At 41.1% G+C, this 20,199-nt stretch overlaps 1 protein-coding gene across 1 annotated transcript in view; it reads left to right on the top strand.

The window, feature by feature from the left end:
• SGK1 (serum/glucocorticoid regulated kinase 1) overlaps positions 1 to 20,199 on the top strand; it is a 70,115-nt gene that overhangs the window by 36,019 nt on the left and 13,897 nt on the right. The window contains exon 3 of the mRNA XM_064413244.1: positions 9,310 to 9,385. Coding sequence (XP_064269314.1) covers positions 9,310 to 9,385 — 76 coding nt within the window. The remainder of the gene's footprint in view (positions 1 to 9,309; positions 9,386 to 20,199) is intronic.

The following is a 20,199-nucleotide window of genomic DNA, read 5'->3' as shown; positions in this document are numbered from 1 at the left end:
GTGAGACTTTTCATTGTTTTAAATAGAGAACAAGACTATTTCTTCACTATGTCACTGAGTTGTCAGAAATTAATGGAAATATGATTTCAAGTATAGCACAGGTAGACAATGACTCTCCAAAACCATTTTGCTTCTAACCAGCCTCATTTCCTTTCCATTTTCAGATCAAATGATTCCTTAGCAGGGAATCAGAAAGGGAGAATGATCAGGCACTTTAAAAAGAAAGGGTCAAACCAAAGTACAGTAGACAACGTTTTCTGGTAATAATATGTTCTTGACCCTGGTGTCACAGGACTGAACTGCAGCATTATGAAAATATCAACACTTCCCAGTCAGTAAGACATTGAAGCTGTCCCTAGAGCAAGTGACATTTGGCTTCCTCAGGATATGTACATCTGAGGCAATGGAAATGCAGCAGGGCAGTTAGTGAGTGCACCATGCACTTGCTGCTGGTGGGTCCAGGTACATTTCAGCTCCTCCTGCTGCCTCATCTTCTATTCTTCAGCCGAGCAGACCTGCCCTGTATGAATAAGTTTGTGTTCCAGACAACATTAAAGGATGTGCCAGCCAGCATCCTTGTACACAGGGACAGAGATGACTGTAGGGACCTCCCCACCACTGCCAGCATGGACACTGCACAGGGCCAGGGACATAAGAGAGCTTAGGCTATGGTGGCATTTGGGGTGGAAAGAGAAACCTGGTGAATACCAGAAAGATTTATAGGTCTCACAGAATCCCTCAGGGAAATTGCTTCTGATTTTCTCAATGGCTGTAAATCTCAGCTGACTCAGTGTGGACCCTGCACTCATCAGAGCCATTATCCTTTACCTCCTCTCACCAAGCTGCCAAGACCTGGAGCTGTGCTACAACAAAACTAATTATCCAGGAAGAAATTCAGCCCTTTTCCTGAGTAATTCACCCCTGTTCTGAGCAAATCTATATATATGAAGTTTTGAGGGCTTGTTAATCCTATTGGCAGGATTTCAGATCCACTGTCTCACTTAACCAAGTTTCAGTCCCTGTGTATCTGAATACATGGCAGAACTACAAGCCTTGGAGAAAGGAACCCTGAGTGCTTGATGAGCACCAAGAAAATACACAGAAAAAAAAGGCTTCTCTGTTGGTATAAACCCCACTGTTTATAAACTGATTGTCATACTTATGTAAGGAGGTATTAGGGGATATCACTTCATCAAGAAAATGAATTGGAGGATTGGAAAATAAAGCCTATTCCACATTCTTTGAACTGAGATTTGAGTTTGAACAAATCTTCAAACTCTTTGTTATTTAGATTTTCCATCTGTAAAATTGAGATAATTATCCAATTAATCCTTAGGCTCAGTACTTCAAGATGCTACATATTATCAATTTTCCCTGCCTCGTGGAAGACATACATCACTGCATGAATGGTCTCTGGTTTTATTTCTTCCCACATACTGAAAAATACAGAACAAAACAATACTGCAACCAGTTTTCTATACTAGTGCCTAGGACAGGTGAGGATATAGTCTAGAAGGTCTGCAAACTGCCTACACAATAAGCACTCTTAGCATCTGAAGCAAAATCCAGTCATATCTTCTCCCTGGCAATAGGTGCTATGTGGCTGAACAGCCAGAGAACAATTATCACTGTGGGCAGATGTGATTGCTGCTGAGACATCTCACTTGCTCATCCATGGAGAAATGCTCTTTGCTCAGGCCAGAAGCAGTTGAAAGCAAGCTGGGAGCATGCAAGGTTCATTGATTATTTGAGGGTTTACAACCCATGGCAGAGAATTAGTTCAGGCAGAGTGGGAACTGACTTCAACATTTGCCCAAATCTCTAACCAAACCTGCAGTGAATTCAGTTAACATTCACTTTCCTGCATTAAGTGTTTGTAAATGAGAGTGGAATAATGTGCAGGTGAATGACTTTGCTCAGGTTAGATATGGGAAGGACCAGAAATACAGTCCTATGACACTTTCAGTCTGATTCCTGGGAAAAAAGAAAGTATAGCCTTGGAAGTATCCACAGCTCTGAGAGACACATGAACATCTGGGAGCTCTGCCCACTCAACACACCTTGTTCATTGTGTTGTGTCAGCTCCACATACAGATACATTTTTATGCCACTGTTTACTTTAAAGTTAAATTCCATGCTCAAAATTATTTCAGACACGTTTCATAATTTTTATTATAGGGTACAAAGCATTAGTTTCTTTGTGATAGTTAAATTGTAGTCTTTAGTTTGACCTCCTTAAGTCTACATAAAAAGAGAAAAATGGCAATAAGTCTCATTTTTGGATAGTCTAGACACGATCTCTGTTTCTATTACACCTTGTCTTATTTTGGAAAATACAACCAATATTAATTAAATGGGAGGGTTTTTTTTTCTGAACTTGATTTAGGATATAGGTACATATTATTGTGAGTCAGCTGGAAGGGCTCAAATTTATAGCTCTGTTTGCTACTTTGTAGGAACTGTGTGTGTTTCTCCCTTGTGTCAAACAAAACACTGTTTAACCCTGGATGAGAGGGCCATGATGACTTAATCAAAAATAAATTTGAGAGGCAACTTGACTGTGGCCTACAAATATCTTCCTGGTGGAGCAGCTACTTGTAACACAAAGCTCTTCAAAGAAAAGATATAAAAGCATCCTGTGACTGGAAGATCAAGCAAAAGCAATCAATAAGAAAAAAAGTGGGGAAAAAAAAAGGTTCAGCAAATAACTCATATAAGGAAAAGTGGATTTTACATCACTGGAAATCTTGAAGTCCAAACCAGGCATAAAATACCAGAGGTGAGGGGGTGAGGTAGCAATAAACCTGACAAGATTCTGTAGCCACATTATGCAGAATATTGGACAAGATCGCTGTACCATCTACTTCTGACTCTACAATTAGGTACCTGAATTTCCACTCCATTCAGCATTGTCTGGTCTCAAGATTCCTATTCAGTCCCATGGAACAAAACACAGATACAAATCTGAACTTAAACTCTTTCAAAATCTGAGGCTAGAAAGCTTGGATCTCATATCTCAGCTTTAAAGAATTTTTAAACTAAGAGAGATAAATGTCTCTTTTAAAAAATGCTCTATCCAATGCTTTTATTTCCACCATCTAACATAAATAAAGATGTTAGCTGTTTTATAATGATCAGTCCAAATAACATTTATAAGTATTATTTGGACTAGTGTAGTTCTACTGCAGAAAAAGCACTGGTGAAATTTCATGTAAGTATCGGTAAGAAAAGTGCTGATTTTCACTGCTGCTTGTCCCTTGACTTTGTTTTCTCAAGAGGAAGGATTCTTTCACTGACTGAACAGGTGATATAGTTGCAGCATGCTGTACATTCATAATGAATTGCTGGCTGATGCAGCATTTACACTGCACTGCAGGTTTGCAGTTTCATTGTTCCCAGGACCCTGTCCTGTGAGCCACAACACAGTCCTTCCTCCTGTTACATCAACCAGTCCCATTCAAACTGATCTGGCTCCCAACATCATCAAACTCAGCTCTGGTTTGCACTGGTGAAGGCAATGAATCACAAAAGCTCTGATTCACAGAATGTTGTTCAGTTATGACCCTGAGCTTGGCTTTAGGCTGGGGAAAGGTCTTTGATTCAAAAACACAGTTAACCCAGTGCCAAATTCTGTTAGCCCAGTCTGTTCTTCTGCAGAAAAATGCATCTTCTGTCCCCTGGCAACGATCAAGGAACCTCTGGAAGAGGGTTATATGTTTTTGCTGGTTTGATGTGAGCTAGTCCAAATAGCTCACAGATTAACTGTGAGTTTTACAATATCTTATGCATCTACTAATGCCATTAGATCTTTGTACTCTGCTTTAACTGAGTTTTTAGTCCACCAATATCTGTTTCTCCCTTCCCTGACAATCTTAATTGAACAAAACATTGCCACAAATAATAAGGTTTCTCACAATTTTCTCAAGGCAAAAGCATGATATTTATTGAAAATAAAAGTTGGAGTCTGAATAAAATATTGCTTTAATTAAGTGAGGACACTTTCCCCAATAACTAACAGCAACGCTCAATGCTTTTTTGTTATACAGCAAAGATATGATAGGATTTTATTTGAATAAATCAGTAACAAGTTGAAGAACATTATTGTTTTCAGTCTTGGTGATTCTTCATGGAAGACCATCCTTCATATACCACTGAGGTATCTATACTGAAGCTGTCCCACAAAAAAAAGAAAGTATTTTGCACAAATAGAAAATGAGAGATAAATAAAGATACCTCCTGCCTTTGCTGCTCTGTGTTGTGTGTTTATGGTGGCAATAGCCCAGGGAGCTGTGCTGGCAGCTAAGGGCACCTGCAGCTCGCTGTTCCCAGGACTGGCACCCTTTGCAGAGATGCTGTGCAAGGAGGCATCAGAGTGTGGAGAAAGACAGAGCTTGGAGAAACATCACTGCAGCACATGAAATGGCTTTCTCTCAACTTTGCAGCTCACTTAATTATGGCCCTGTGACATGGCACTATCAAACCCAGTCCAAGTCATGGCTGTTTTATGGAAATCTGCATCACTGCTTTCTCCACCCAGGGGAAGAACTTAAACTTCTCACATTTTTTCAAACAGCTATGAAAACCTCTGAATATTCTTTCATAGGCAGGCTGGGAGAACCTGCCAGTAAGAAGCAGCACCTGCATCCATGTTCTGGGCTAGGCAACTTCAGAGTCCAGACTCACCGTGGGTTCTTGCTTTGGACACCAACATGGGGACATCTGGTCTATTCTCATTCAGAAGCTGCAGATGACTGTGGTCACCAGCAGTGGTGACAGCCCTTCCTAGGCACTAGGCCCAGTGGTGGTGGCCTTGGAAGATGTTTTGGACTTTCACTCAGACAACACCACTGAGACTTCAGCAGCTCTGAAGCAGCCATGCCAAGAGAAGTGTGGATGGTTCCCATTCACTTCAATGGATAACTGGCTGTTATGACTAACTGCAGAAGTTTTAGCCACCAACTTTATGACTCTTTTAAGTTTAGGTGCGCATTTCACAAACACAATCCACAGAGCTAATGCATGGTTGGCCCTATCACGTTCTGATGTTGTCCTCATTGGAAGAGATTGTCTACAGGAACGAAGATGTAAATCCAGACACATTAACTGTCATAATGAATTCAGTGACTTATTTGTATAATTGGGAACCTCAAGCAAAACCAGGATATTCATTGTCATCCCAGCAGTAAAAGTATGCTGGATCCTGAGGCTGTGTCATGCTGAATAAGGTAGATTCTCTACAGGACTCCAGAAAACAGCAGTGAAAGCAGACAGTTTAATAAATGAGTATCATTTTGTATCAATGAGCAACATCTTTTCTTTCTAATACAAAGTGGTTGTTGCATTTAGTCTAGATAATATATTCTGCTTCCACTGTTGGTATTGATGTCCTTTCAAGTGAACAGAATATGCAGCCAATAATGAGCTCTTGATGTTAAGATGTTCAGCAATGAAATAATTAACAATGTTGATGTGTAAATTAGGCTTCAGAGTTTCAATTGCTTTTGCAAACCACAATTCTCTGGCTCTTGGTTCAGCAGAGCAGGTGAGGACTGGCTGAAAGCTAAACAGCCGCAATCCCTCTACAAGCACATGCATTACAGTCTCAGGTCACTTCTAGACCAAAAGTGCTACCTGCCATACTAATACTGTTATTCAAAGAGTAACATGTCTTCTTTAAACCATCTTCTTTCTTCCTTTTTTGGTGTTCTCCACCCCTGGCACCTCACTGTATGCAGTGAAGAAATGCTCATATCACAGCAAAGGAAGAAGCAATTTCCCCGTCTCAGCTCCTTTGGGGCTCCCACAATCACAGAATCATAGGATGTTTTGGGCTTGAATGGACCTGAAAAGATTATTTCATTCCAACTGCCTTGGGCAGGGACACTTTCCACTAGACCAGGTTGCTTGATCAACCTGGCCTTGAACTCTTCCAGGCATGGGGCACCCTCAGCTTCTCCAGGCAACTTGCTCCATTGTCTCAACAGCCCCACAGTAAAGAATTTCTTGATAATATCCAATTGAATCTATCCTCTTTCAGTAGAAAGCCATTCCCCCTTGTCTTGTTACTATATGCCCTTGCAAAAAGTCCCTCTCCAGCCTTCCTCTTGGGCCCTTTTATGCACCAGAAAGCTGATGCAAGGTTTCCTCAGAGCTTTCTCTTCTCCAGAATGAGCAACTATGTCTACTCACAGAGATTCTTGTATGAATGTCTGGATGCCCTCAGCCTTTCCCATACTGGCTGCCATGAGAAAGATGAGAATTTTTAGAGTATCTCATGAAGCATTTGAATTTCAACAGCCTTTCCCATTCCTTCTCCTACATGAAGAATGGGTAGCCAGTCTGCCTACGCTGTCTCTTTCCCAGCCTTTATTTTAGGGGTGGTCTCCAAGCTGAGGACACACCAACAGGCATCACAGCTGAAAAGAACTGTGTGCCTAGGTCAAAAGGAGCAGGGAAGGAAGTGATGCAGTTGCTATTTTATTAAGCATTTATAAAGATTGTTATTTACTTCCTAAAACAAGAAAAAGCAGAATCATGCAATTAATGGCATGTTTGCCCAAAATATATAAAACACTGAGTGTTAGCCAAAATCTAGTTGTGTTGCTTGCACTGACATATGAACTTCTGACTTCTACTTCCCTTTATCTTCTTGCAATGACAATGAGATTGGGAAAAACTCAAAACATAGTCTAGTATTGTTAAACTCTGCTTCAGAGAAAGAGCTTCCAACATAGTTTACCTCTTGCAAACCAAAGGATGTAGTTTTCCACAGCTGATTCCAAGGACAAGGCTTAGTGGGAGCAGTCCCTCTCACCTGGACAGTTGGTCTTTCAAGGTCACACTGTTGGAGTACAAGAAATGAGGGAAAGGAGAAGTTGTGCTTTGCGGTATGAAAAAACTTGCTGGTTTATATAATGTATTGTATGGATATTGTTTTATAGAATAGAATTACTGAATTGGTAGCATGTGAACATAATCCAGGGAAGCATACAAAAGAAACATTCTGCATACAATAACAAAGGGGCTCTTCTCAAGGCAGCCACAGTTTTTAAAAACCTCAACTGAAATGGAAGCGTGGACATAAAAATGGAAGGTGTGATTAAAGTGTCCCTGTACAAACAGATAATTCTGAGGAAATTAAAGGAGAAAAAAAGTAAATTAACAAAATTATTGAAATGGATGCATTTGTTAGCAATATCATACACAATTCAAGTGGGCACACTTAGTACTAAAGGAGTTCCACAAGCTATTTCAAACTATGGGTACATTTGTGTCACTTATGTACCTGGTGTTCTCTGTGTTTCACAAGATGTAATACTCTTACCTTCCATCCCTGCCATGGAAATGTTTCTGGCTCTGGCCCTGGCCCTGCAGACTGGCACACTCTGGAGTGCAATCAGGTTGTTGCCAGCTCTGTGACTTCCTGGCATTAGCCCATGATGACCACACAAGGGTGATGCTGCTGCAGTGTCAGCGTCTGCTGTGAACCCTCCTTCTGTCAGCACGAACAGATTTCACTCCCACCCAGAGCTGTTCCTGGTTGATGGTTGATTCAGGTCCCCTGATAAAAGCCCCAGTAGCCTCTGCTTGCACATGCAGGACACTGTGTGTTGCATGAGGTGAGGGAGAGACCTGTGTGATGCTCCAGGGGGTCATTGCTTTTAGTGCACTGCTCCCTTCTGCTCTGCTCCTCTTTAGTATCAGGTTAGCTTGAGTTTGCTTGCACGGCAGTCTTTCCATGTGCCCATCTGTACAACTTTACTCAGTTTTACTTTTGCAAACTTTGACAGTGATGCCTCATGTCTCATGGCAGGGTAGCCAAGTGTTTCCACTTTTATTGGACTCCATTAAGTAACAGAGCTCAGGGTTTGCAGCTTTCAGCATCCAAAGTCTGAATAGTACTGCTCATGGACATTGTGGACACAACACTTCTATCTTTGACATGGTGGATCTGCCCATATGTACTGGTCTGTACATACAAAAAGATGTGCTTTTCTGTTAGGGTAGATCCAGGTCTAGAGTTTGCTTTTTCTTAAATGCTTTTCCCTATGTTTTCTGAGCTTATTTTAATGAGAAATATGCAATCAGAAGAGCAAGTCACCTTTTCAATGTTTTGCAATCCTGTGCATCCTCCAGACAGTTTCACGCCTGGTTAGAGTGTGTGTAATGGGGCTGAAGTGCCATTTGAGTTGGGATTCTTTTAAATGAAAGTATTTCTAAAACTAACAACACAAACAGCACAACTGAAAACTCTACATAAGCAACCCATCAGAGCTCCAGACCCATGCTGACAAACTACTCAATCTGTCAGGACTGCAGACTTTGAGAAAAGTGTGTTTATATGAAGTATTTGAGTTTTGATGCTACCAAGAAAACTACTGTCTTTGGACACCAGAACTCTTTACCAAAAGCCAAAATTCCAGTGGGAATTCTATACCTTGTTCTTCTGCAGCACCTTATTTGCTGTTTGACTGCTGCTTCCCATGCTAATGCTGGATGCAGCATTTCAGTAGGATGGAGAGCCTGGGAAGTACTTTGGGACAAATAGGGCTAGCAGTGGTGTAATCTTGCTGACTGACTTCACCCTCACACTCAGGTTATCACCCAGAAACAGCACCACTGAGCTCAGAGTTTTTATCAAAGTGGTGACAGAGGATAGTCACACTCCCACTTCTCAGAATTCTTCCACAGCTCTGATTGAAATCTCATGTGTAAGAGAGGTCTAGAGGACAAGGCGCTTAGAGGCACTGCAATAGCAGGGATGAGGATGAAGTGTTAATCAGGAAGGGGAACAGGTGTCTGCAGCTCCCACACTGGCAATATCCCAAGGATATGTGAAGGGATTGCACCTGTGCATCCCCTACACCAAATCCCACCCCCTTTAAGGTTGTCCTGCTGTGAAACAAACTGGGCAATGTAACTCTCTGCAAACAGTTCCATGCTAGGAGACAGACCCTCTGGGACCCTGCTCACCATTTCCTTTCCCTTCCTCTACCTCTGCAGGGCCAAGGCAGGAGAATGGGGCTGGGCCATCTGGTCCACAGTGTAAAATCAACACACACACTTTGAACGGAAAAATGCAATTCAAAATACAGTGACTCAGAGGGCCCTTTTCTTTTCTGAAAGATCACAGTACCTCACACTTCATAACTTTACCCCTGATTATAGAAACAGCTGGAGAGGGGCCTTGCACTGTCACCTGAAATATGCACTTTAGACAGAAAACAATTTGGTCTTAAGTGTTGTAAAGCAAAACCCACCTCAACAGAAAGCTCTCATGACCTGATGTATTCCCTCTGTGTTTTTCAGATGAAGGAGCCCCAGAGCAAAGGAGATTTGGTGCCCAAGCCGGAGCCCAGGACCCTGTGGGGTGGTGAGGACACAGGTAGGGGTGGTGTGCCGCAGGGCGGGCAGCTCTGCTTCTGATGCACCTTGATTCTGGGCTGAAGGGCTCTGTCTCCAGGCCAAGCTTAACTGAAGGATGCTTGTCACGGCAAAATGAGACCGAGCGTTTGCTGGGTGAAAACAACAAGTACCTCACTTGTGTGCATGGCCACAGTGCACAATGTGCAGCACACAGGCTCCAGAGGAATTATGCCCTAACACAGTGGGGAGAAACAAGAGAATTCCAGCAGATCTGTTTAATGAGCTGTCAGACACGTTTCAGCATTGACCCGTGGTGCGAGCAGAGCTCTCGTTAGCTACAGCAAGAGTCCTGTGAATGCATCTGAGGACAAAAGTGGCCACTCAGTGACCCCTGGTCTGTATGCAGGAGAACTGAGCTGTGCACAAAGAGAAGCCTCAGTAGTTTTGTCATAGATAGAATAAATTATGTTGAGCTCACATGCATTCTTCTTACTCTGTCTCCTTTATGTCTTGGAGTTTTGCTTTTTTGGAGGGATGGGGAATTTTTTTAGTGTATTTTGTTTGTCTTTATTTCCCTTTGCCTAATCATAAGCTTAGATATTATTTACAAACGGAAAGTATACCAGATTAACTTGGATTGTTGGTGCTGTGGTTAGCTGACATGTCAGAACTGCATTTAAGCCAAGAAAAAAATTACCCCTAAAAATGCTGTGACTACACAGTGCAAATGTCCCAGTAAACATAAACTGCTCCTAACATGACAGTAGATGTCTGATCCTAGGGCAGATTTCACTTGGACTTTTAGGGATTTTCATCCTGCTTCCTTTGCCATTTTTGCAACTGTCCCCTGGGAAAAATCCCAGAAGCCTCTGTCCCCATTAGGAGGAAATCTTTCACTTCCTTGCTTTGATTCTGAATGCTTAATGCTCTTGGTTAATTCCCCTGACCTATAACCAGTCTTGGCTTCTATGCACAGACATTAAATCCTGATCTAGATGATAAACTTTTATGAAACAAGTTTAGAAATACATTTAATTAGCTAAACATGCTCAGTCAGCCAGGAGATCTCATGGTAGTGTGTGAATGTTGCAAATTACACTGAATCCTAAGCAGTGTAAGGCTATAGCTATAATAATTTTCTTTTCAAAAATATAGGAGTCCACACAGGGAAGCTGATTTAACTAATTTGAGTGGTGTTTTCTTCTGCCTGAAGTGCACTAAAACAGTGATTACCCCACTATGAGCTATGTGTGCAGTGGGAGAGCTCTTAATGTCCTTTTTCTCGTTCCTGCTCTCTTCACTACCCAGTTATTGTCTTCGCAGTTAAGTCCACAGCTGGCTACACGTGAAACCACATCTGGGGAATGACCCAGTTAAAAATGCAATATTTAGGCACCACTTCTTGGCAGTGGTGATGAGATGGGGATGCTGGCTGCTCTTTTTCTTACCCATGTTAATTGGGTACTCAGGCTAATTTCAATTAAAGCAGAAAAAGTGCTCACGGCTTACTAATCTGGGACCTCGTCCCAGAGCATTTGAAGTTTAAGGGCTCTTCTGCCAGGACACAACTGCCAGTTGTAAAGATTACGATTTCATGCCCATGGCATTTCTCAGTTTAATGAAACATCAGCTTTTTTTCTACTTTTCCCTCATCTTTTCCAATAAAGCCCTATTTCCTGACACAAAAGCTAGCTCAATTAAAAATGTGATGAAAGTGCTCTAAAGGCACAGCTTGAAATTCAGCATTGCAACTTAGAGGAGAGAATTATTTTACATTTGATTTTTCTTTTAATGCATTAATTTATACACTACAACATGGTAGCAGATCAAAGGTCTAATAAAGCTTAATTGCAGTTAATATACCTGTCTCTCTATGTGTCATACTGAACTTGCACTAAAAAAGAATTGTAACAGTCTGGATTGAAGACATGGGAAGTCCTTCCAGATTTACCTGCAGGACAACTTTGAGCTGATCCTTCAGCCACTGGTGTCAGGCAGGAAGCAGAAATCCATGGCGACTCAGAATTAGTCCCTATCTGTGTCCTTTTCTCTCCTTTGACTATGAAGGAAGGCTGGATGAGCTGGGTTTAACTTATTCTTGGAGATACTCAGTAGTGGGGAATCCTCAACGTCCATTTTCTTGGACAGCCCAAGCCCTTGCAGATATAACACGGAACTAAGTATTTGTGTTTAACATATATAAGTGTTTAACACTTTATTTGTTTTTAATTTGTATCTTTTCTCATTGATTTATAAATCTGACACTTGACCTACCATGCCACATGGTAAAGGAGGTCAGCACCAAACTGGCCAAACCAGAGCCCTGGATGATTTCTTCCAGAGTGCAGCATTAGGTGAGGTTTCTAGAGGATCTGCTACATTGCTGCAGTTGTGGGGGATGAAGGCAAGGGAAGGCAAGAGGATGAAAAAGACATCACTGGAGAAAATAGCAGGGTGATGAGGAGATACCACATCCAGATCTGACCTTTTCTCTTGCCCTAACGTTTCTTTCACAGTATTCCTTCCAGACAGTATGCAAACTGTGTCTTTATTGTGTTTGAGGTCCTGTTTCCCCAGCAGGAATCTACATTTTGACTAAATGAAAAGACCTTCAGGCTGTATAGGAGACTATCTTATGTTTGAAAAGCAGTACAGGGACCACCATCTACAAGCTTTTTGTGTGATATGGACACAGCTAAACAATGAATCACACAAATGTTGTTGCAAGATTAATAGGGTAAAGCTCTAGGAAAATATGGCACAGAACAGAAGCTGAGTGTCAGGGGTATCCTGGTTGTTCATTCTATTGATTGGCTCCTACCCAAGGAGAACTATTGCTTTGAATTTTACAGACATTGAAATAAGCTAATTTAAAAGGTCATACTGAATGAAGATGCCACAGAAAAGATGTTATAATTTTCTGTATTTTCTTATGTTGCTTGTAGAAGTGACCTTGACAGTGGGCATATGCTTATGTTGCTTCCTTACAGGGATAAAAATACAAATTTTTTCTTCAGTAGTGGTAGCCCAAAGTTTCTCTGTATTATATTTTTCTGCAATACATTTTGCAAGAGAAATCAGTGTGTCTGCACTTCTCAAAGGGTGAGTGAGGTTTGTCCAGGAAAGGTTTGTCCCTAACCAAGGCAGAATACAACGTAGCAGCATGCTGGAATCCATCAGCTCTTGGCAGCACACTGCACAATTGGATCAAGTAACAGAGCAGCCTGACTGAGGCGGCTTTTCATCCTTTTCACACCAGTGCAAACGCTCTGAGGTAAATGAGTTTCAGAAGAGAGAAGGGCTAACTAAGGCTTGTTAAGCACTAGTCCCTGATTCCCTGTCAAGGCTCTAGGCAGAGAGCAGGCTGTCCCCAGATTGCCTCAGGAAGGAGCTGAAAGCCTCTTCAAGGACAACTTCTGCTTCTTCAGCTCCTGCACAGGAGATGAGAGACTTCTGTTCATGTGGAGAAGAAACTATGTTTTAAATTTTTCCATGTAAACTTTGGCAATGACTGATGTCTTAGACTGTTGGAAAACCTCAGAATTCTTCCCGCTTCTCAGGAATTTGTGGACTAAGGGACGTGATCTCAGTCACTGGCATACATTCATTTTAAATTGTGTCAGCAATCACAATGCTCTGATACCCTCTGTAATCTCAAGCAGATACTTTTATATGCTTCGTCACTGTACTTCTCAGAAGGTGATTTGTAAATCTGCTCAGTGGTGAGGGAAATGAATTAAAAACCTTTTATTGTAATCAGAATTTAATATGGCCTAGCAAAATTGCTTAGTTTACCTGAGATATGCTATCATTTTCATTTAGTCTATCACATCATTCCAACAGCATTGTCTTGAAATAATTACTGAAGAAGACAAGCTCTCATCTGTGTAAAACACAGCAGCAGAAACTCATTTACTGCAAATTAAAACAGATGGAAAATTGCTGGTGCTTTTAATATGGCTGGACAAAAAATAAGATTGCAAATCTGTTAAAAGAAAATGCAAACCTGTGGCTTACAACCTGTCCTAAACAAAGTATTTACAGCACCCCAGTAAAAATAAGTGAATTTATTCATACCAAGGAATTAGAAACTTTAAAAGAAACACCTCTCCATAAAAAACCATTGGATGCCTGTAGACAGCCCTAGGAGAAAAAAATAATTAAACAAAGATTTCATTAGAATAATTCAGAGAAAAGTCACAAATCTTGAAACAACAAATAATGAAGGTTCATTCTAGAAGCACACCTATGCATCACTATATGGATGTGAATCATCCCACTAAAACTAAGAAGGCTACTAAAAATAAAAACCAGTGTCTGCACCAGTTTGCAGAACTGAGAGCATCCATTCTAATGCAGAGTGACCTGCCATGGCCTGGGCTCTATAAATACCCTTTAAGCTCAAGACCAGCCTGGCTGGGGGACAGAGATATTTCTCCATGCACACAAACTTTTTCTTCCTAGGTTTGTTAGTACATAACAGAAGTATCAGAATTCCAACACAGTTTTAACAACAGAAAGTACAGGTTCTGCTCTGCTGGGCACATTTCCTGGGCTCTCAGCATTGTGCTCTGCCTGCACATCTTCCAGCACTTGCACAAATGTAGTTTTGAAAGGAGTAAAAATTGAAGGCACAATATTTGCATAAAATGTATTTCATTTAAAGAAAGAGTTAGAGGAATTCTCCTTATTAACATAATTACCTTAGCTGTTCTATTTGGTTTATATGATCCTTCACTTAAAAAAAAGAAAAAAATATATTCTTTCTCTTCCCATTAGGAATTGGCTAAATGAGGGATTGGCTAAATGAGGGACAACATAAAGAACTTTCCATTAAGTGTTTTGAAGGAACAAATACATGGTTTTGGTGTTACAGTGTTGTTTAGAGGGGCCCTGTGGATCACCCATCCCACTCCAAGGCCAGACTATGATCAGTGCTGGAGCAGATCCATCTGGATTTTGTCTGGTCAAGGCTTGGAAACCTCCAGGGATAGGATTTCCTCCAGCTCTCAAAGCAACCTGTACCAGGTGTTGTAGTGTGCTTTTATACTTTGTAATACTTTTTAATAGTTTTGTTTTTGTATCCCCTTATTTTTCCCAAATGGTTTACCCCTGACTGCACCCCCTCCCTCTACCTGTGTATTCCCCCTCCTTTGTTGAGATCATCCCCAAATCCCCTCCCATGGCTCTCTGTCAGTCACTCAGCATTCCATCCTCTCTATCTAAACTTTTGGTCTAAGTGATCGAGTGATTAGTCTGAGCCCAGGGGTCAGTCCCCCGAATAATATACGCTATCCCAAATGTCCATTCCCTAAGGTTGCATCCCTGGAGGGCCTTTATTGGTCACCAAATGTATCTACCTTCGGTTTCTTCCCCCCCTTTAAATGTAACTTTGAGATTCCTTTTGTTTTACTATGAGCAAGATGCAACACTGAGGTGTGGGGCTCCCCTGGGGAGCTCAGAATAAACCTTGGACTGTCCCCCTGCTGAGAGTCGGCCTTTTATCCTTTCCCGATGTCTCCAGTGTCTCTTCTGATGCAAAGGCAACTAGCCTGGCTGCCCTCAGTACCCTTGGGGTATTTGCCATTGCCCCCTCTTGCACATTCTGTCACCACTGGGAAGAGTTTGGTTCTGGTGTGATTGTAGCTCTTAACCATGAAATCATAGGCTACTGTTCAACTGCCTTTGACCTCCTCTTCATCAGATGCTCAGATGCATGCTCAGATGCTCCTCTTCATCAGATGCATCAAGCTCAGCTCTTCAGCCTCTCCTCAGTGGTCCTGAGCACTAGAACCTTGATAGCCCTCCCTCCAGTTTCTTAACATCTTTCATGAAGTGCGTGGCCAAAACTGTCCCACTTTCCACATCCTACTTGACATCACCCTATGAAATAATAACATGAGAAATGATCTCAAATTATTTTGAACATGACTTCGTCTCATGATGTCCCGCTGAAGGTGACTGTAGCTGATGATGCTGCTTTCAGAGAGCTGGCTTCAACTTGAAGCAGCCTGGAAGAAAGAAAGGCCTGAGAGAGAAAAGAAGAACAGATTAAGGCAAAAATATCACTCCAGGGAGTAGTAGAAATGTTGGAAAGAAGACAGAGGACAAAAACAAAGCTGAAAAAGAAGACATGACAAAGACCAAGGGAGCAGTACAGAAAATTGCACCATGACACTTCTGTTACACTGTGATCCAGACAAATGCAGACTATATGATCAACTTAGCAAATTGGGATGGGCCAAGTTTGAAATAATTTAAGAAGTTTCATTCTCCAGAGAGGGGAAAGCCAATGGCAAAAAGAGTCCTCCAAACAATTGTCTTGCTCTACATCATTGAGCCTGCTGCTCAGGAGCTTTAAGATGACAGCCCTTGAAATATATCTTTCATTTATTTCAGTCCCTTTATAAGTCTGCAGGAGAATTGCATTCCTGTTTTGGAGTTGAAGGTCCAAAATATCCTGTTAGGGATTTTGTTCAAGCTTTCTGTGCTGCTCACTTGTACCAGCATACCCAAACTAGCCTCTGCCAGTTGACTGAGGAATGACTTAATAAGGGGAATCAAATCTGGAATTTGAATTGGCCCTCCTGGAAATGCTATTTGAAGTCTTCTAAAACAATGAACAAATTGTCCATACAAGGACTTCCTCTAAAAATTACTTCATTGCATTGAGGACAGTACACTACCCTCCCCACAACTCTGCAAACATCTGACTAACAGCAACTTGCTTAAGAGAAAATGAATAAGCAGAACTTTACACAAGAAGAACTGTCACATTTTTGGACTTTTTCCTGGGTTCTGGAAAAAACCACATGACAAAACCAAAGGAGTGAACAGCCCTGACATCACGAGGGTTGGCAGTGTACTCCGGACTAGATAATGTTTACAGAAAGATGAGGGCTAAATTTCTATCCTGTCAAATCTGTGCATGGTAAAGAAATGCCTTGGCAAGCAGGATCAGAAAGAGCTTTCATCATGTTCTCACCTTGCTGCTGTGCATATTTCCCTGGCGTTTTTGTAGCACAGATGTATCCCAGAGTTTTTGGAGGTAAAAGAGAACAAGATCCTTTCAGAAAATACAGCCTGGATACAGCTTTATCTTTTTATAGAAGTCAGAGCATTGTTTGTTGATTCTTGCAGCCCAGAATGGCTCTGCAGCACTGCTATTTCCGTGGGATGTTGTGTTTGTGCGACCTGCCTTCAGCTGTTGTGCCGTGTTGCTATGTGCAAAGGCTGACAGCTGGTGTGTTTCACTCCAAATTAGTGCCTGCCTTTCACTCCGGAGTGAAGTAATACCTAAACACAGGGCCAGATTCCAGCTCTCTATGGAAATGCCCCCAAAACAAGTGAAAATACTACCAAAACACATGCTTTGTACCCATTTCCTGATCAGTCACACGATACTTCCTCTTTCTATATGGAGTTCCCCACACACTCCCACATTAGTTCCCTTTTTTTTTTTTTTTTCCTTTCTTAGCAGTCTAAACATTTCGTGTTGTGAAAAGAATTCAGCATCTCAGCAGTTCCACATTTCTTGTAAGCTGGCCCCACAGAAGTGTCAGGATGCTGAGCCATGCTCTGGATGATGGCATACAGCCTGGAAGCCTGCATTTCTTCCTCTGGAGCCAATTCAGAGTAAAATGGGATTTTGAAATCTATTTCAAGGTCTCCTGTGAAAAGGATGGTCCCTATGAAACAGGACTTTTTACAAGTCGATAGCTGTAATATATTGATAAAATAGTTTTAAATTAGTTTAGCATTCTTAAATTGCTTAAAGAGCATTTGAATTGCCTCTTTGCTCCAAGCAAAGGTTCTCATGGTCCAGGACCTGATCTCCAGTAATGGCTCATGTTAGGTACTATTCAGAAATGTCTCAGTCTTTGACAGTGCTAGAACATCAGTTGGTGAGCTAAAAGAATAGCTGCAATTTTTTTTTCTAAGTAATCAGTAAAGCAAAAGAAACGTGGAAATAAATATTATTCTCAAAACACTCTTGATAAAGGCAAGTGAGTGAATGCCCAAAGCTTAGCTTCATAATACCTTTTTTTGTGAATTTGAATCTTATAGCTGTGCTGCACAAGGTGATCCAGTGATAGTTTTGCAAAAAACTAAGTACTCCCTGAATTAACAGGACTTGAGAGACACTGTTAAAGGGACAAGACACTGAGAAATGCACAGAGAAGTTTATGCCCTTTCCTGGCAGCCACAAATAGTCTTATACAACAAAGTGAGATCTGATGTATCAGTCTAATAATATATTTCAGTATTTAAAACCACATCTGAGAATAAAAATGTGTATAAAGAGAAAACACTCATTACATTAATGAAATAATGTTGGTTCTTGCAGTTTCTAACCTAATAATAGACTTTCCCCCACTCCGAGAACAAAACACATTTTCTTGTTAAGCTGTTTTTAACAAATATGTTCGCTAGTTCATTAGTCACTACTGTACACACAAGTATGTTTCAGTGAGCACAAATGCATGAATAGGATTCATTTTATATTATTCTATGATTCAACTCACACAGCCAAAGCTTGGAAGTTGGCTTGGAAGTTCACTTGCTGTGGTTGCAGCACGTAAAGACAAACATACTTGAACTAATCAAGGTGAATGCTCTGGGGTTTCAGTACTTACAGACCTTTCATCAGTGTGACCTGAGACTAGATGAAAGAGTTGAAAGTTCTGTGTATGCTGCTCAACAGAGTTAAACAAGATAGAATAAATATGTATTAAATTAAATGCACAGTCACAGCTATATTAAATGCACAATCACAGCTATGTACATAATACTAAATATGAGAAAACTGTAGTCTGTAAAAAGTACTTCACAATGCTATCTCTAGACAAAGCTGAGCATACTTTACTACTCTGTACTATCCATTTTGAAACAGATACAGTGAAATCAAAATAGGATTAGGCAGATATAGAGTTACTACTCAGCTGAATCTGGCATATGCAGATTATTGCGTATTTCATACTTTCACATCTCAAACACTAACACTTTTTCTTCCTTTCTGAGAAATGTCTTTCCTTTCTGTGGCCCTTGTCTGCCATTAAGCACTAAGGAATGCAAAACTGTGGATCAGGTAAAAAACAGAGTTCTACTTTCAAACCTCATGAAACTTGGGAGATGACAGAATTTGACCTTGATCCTGAGTCCAATAGTTGTGATTTAAACCACTCTTTTGAGTCAGCCAGTCTGGGTCAGTCACCAAAGGAGCAAAACTGCTGTCTAGTTTTGCTTTGTAAGAGTGGGCTATATGTCCAATAAATTGAGCATGGGATTGAAAGTCACAAGCCTCACAAACTGTTTATTCTATTTCAAGCTCATCATATGACAGTGACCCAAGTCATCCAACTTCCCCATCTTCTCATTCTTTAAAATGTCACTGTTAATATTTGCCGGTTTGAAGGTTTAAAGGGCTCATGATAAAAGCATGCATAAGTAAAAATCTTTGCTGAGTGAAAATCATGAATAACCACACTGGTCAGAGAGTTCCCTATAACTATAGAGAAATCCACAATGCTATGCTTTGCAAGTGACTAAATGCTGCCATTGGCAGCTAAATTATGCTTAGCCTTTCTGCATTCAAGCTTTACATTTGCCCTCAGTGGTTCATCTGTCTACACTATTGCTGAACACCAAAGGCAGAAAGTCTTGTTTTCAATCTCCTATCTCATTGGACAATACTTTGTTTAATCTCTTTATGTTTTAATTTCTTCACCTGGCACTTTATCTGTTTTTCTAAAGAACTCCCCTGTCAACAAAATACAACCTGCTTAGTAATGTTTCCCGTATTGCAGCAAGCTAAGGCACGTTCACAAGTCAGAGTTCCAGGACTCAATTTTTCTGATGCCCTATTAAAAATACATAGAGTCTGTTTATTCTCTTCTTCATGTTCTTTCTTTTATAAAAGATCCTGAAAATAAAATTCTATAGTGTTATTAAGCCTGTCTTGTGTGAAAGATTGAGGCATTATATTCAGCTAGGCAGAGAGGTGTTGTGGTCATCTCACTGAGGATATAGGGATTAGTGTCACACTGAGAATTATGTACCAGCCACACTGCATTCACCAGCAATCCAATAAGATAGACCTGCTCTTCCCCTTTCCTGCATGCAAGAATTTTCTGAAGGAAATTCATATTATAAGGTTCTGATGGGATCATTACAGAATCACAACTACTTGGAGCATGGCACACTTACAAATGTGTATTCCTTTTTTTTTTTAACAAGTTTAAAGTAAGAATGCAGTGAAGGTGTGTAAGATCAATAACACTATGCCTTGCCCACTAAGTGGGCTGGGACATGCCCAGCTTCAGCTGTGCCAGCTGAAGAGGCTGTGCCCAGCTGCTCATCACCTGTCTGACTAATGCAAGTCAGTGGGAACTCTCACATGGAGATCTGCCAGCTGATCCAAGGGTTGGTAACACCCACCATGTGGGTGCTGATGAGCAGATGCAGATGCACGGGGGTGCAGATGCCTCTGCTGAAGGCTGGAAAGGTCATATACTCACAGCCTGTGGTCCACTGCATGACTGTGCATGGGTGGGTGTCTGCGCTTGTCAAACCTCCTGATTCTTATCCTTGAATTGGATGAAAATTTGGAGATAGTCAAATATGAGTCAAGAGGAAGAGACAAGAAACCTCAGAGGAAAAGTTGTTGGACCTGATATACATAGTCAAATGCAAGAGCTGTTACACAGACAGCCAGGTTATATGTTCCAGCATCTTCTCTTGGTCTTGGAGCCTAGTAAATCTATGGACAAAACACCTGTTCTTTGTGGAGTCACACAAAGCAATTACAAAAAAACTAAAGGCAACTTCTACTAA

Source organism: Passer domesticus, chromosome 3 (genome assembly GCF_036417665.1).
Source record: "Passer domesticus isolate bPasDom1 chromosome 3, bPasDom1.hap1, whole genome shotgun sequence".
NCBI lineage: Eukaryota > Metazoa > Chordata > Aves > Passeriformes > Passeridae > Passer > Passer domesticus.
Note: the sequence above shows the minus strand (reverse complement) of the source record. Positions and strands in the feature narration are given on the sequence as shown.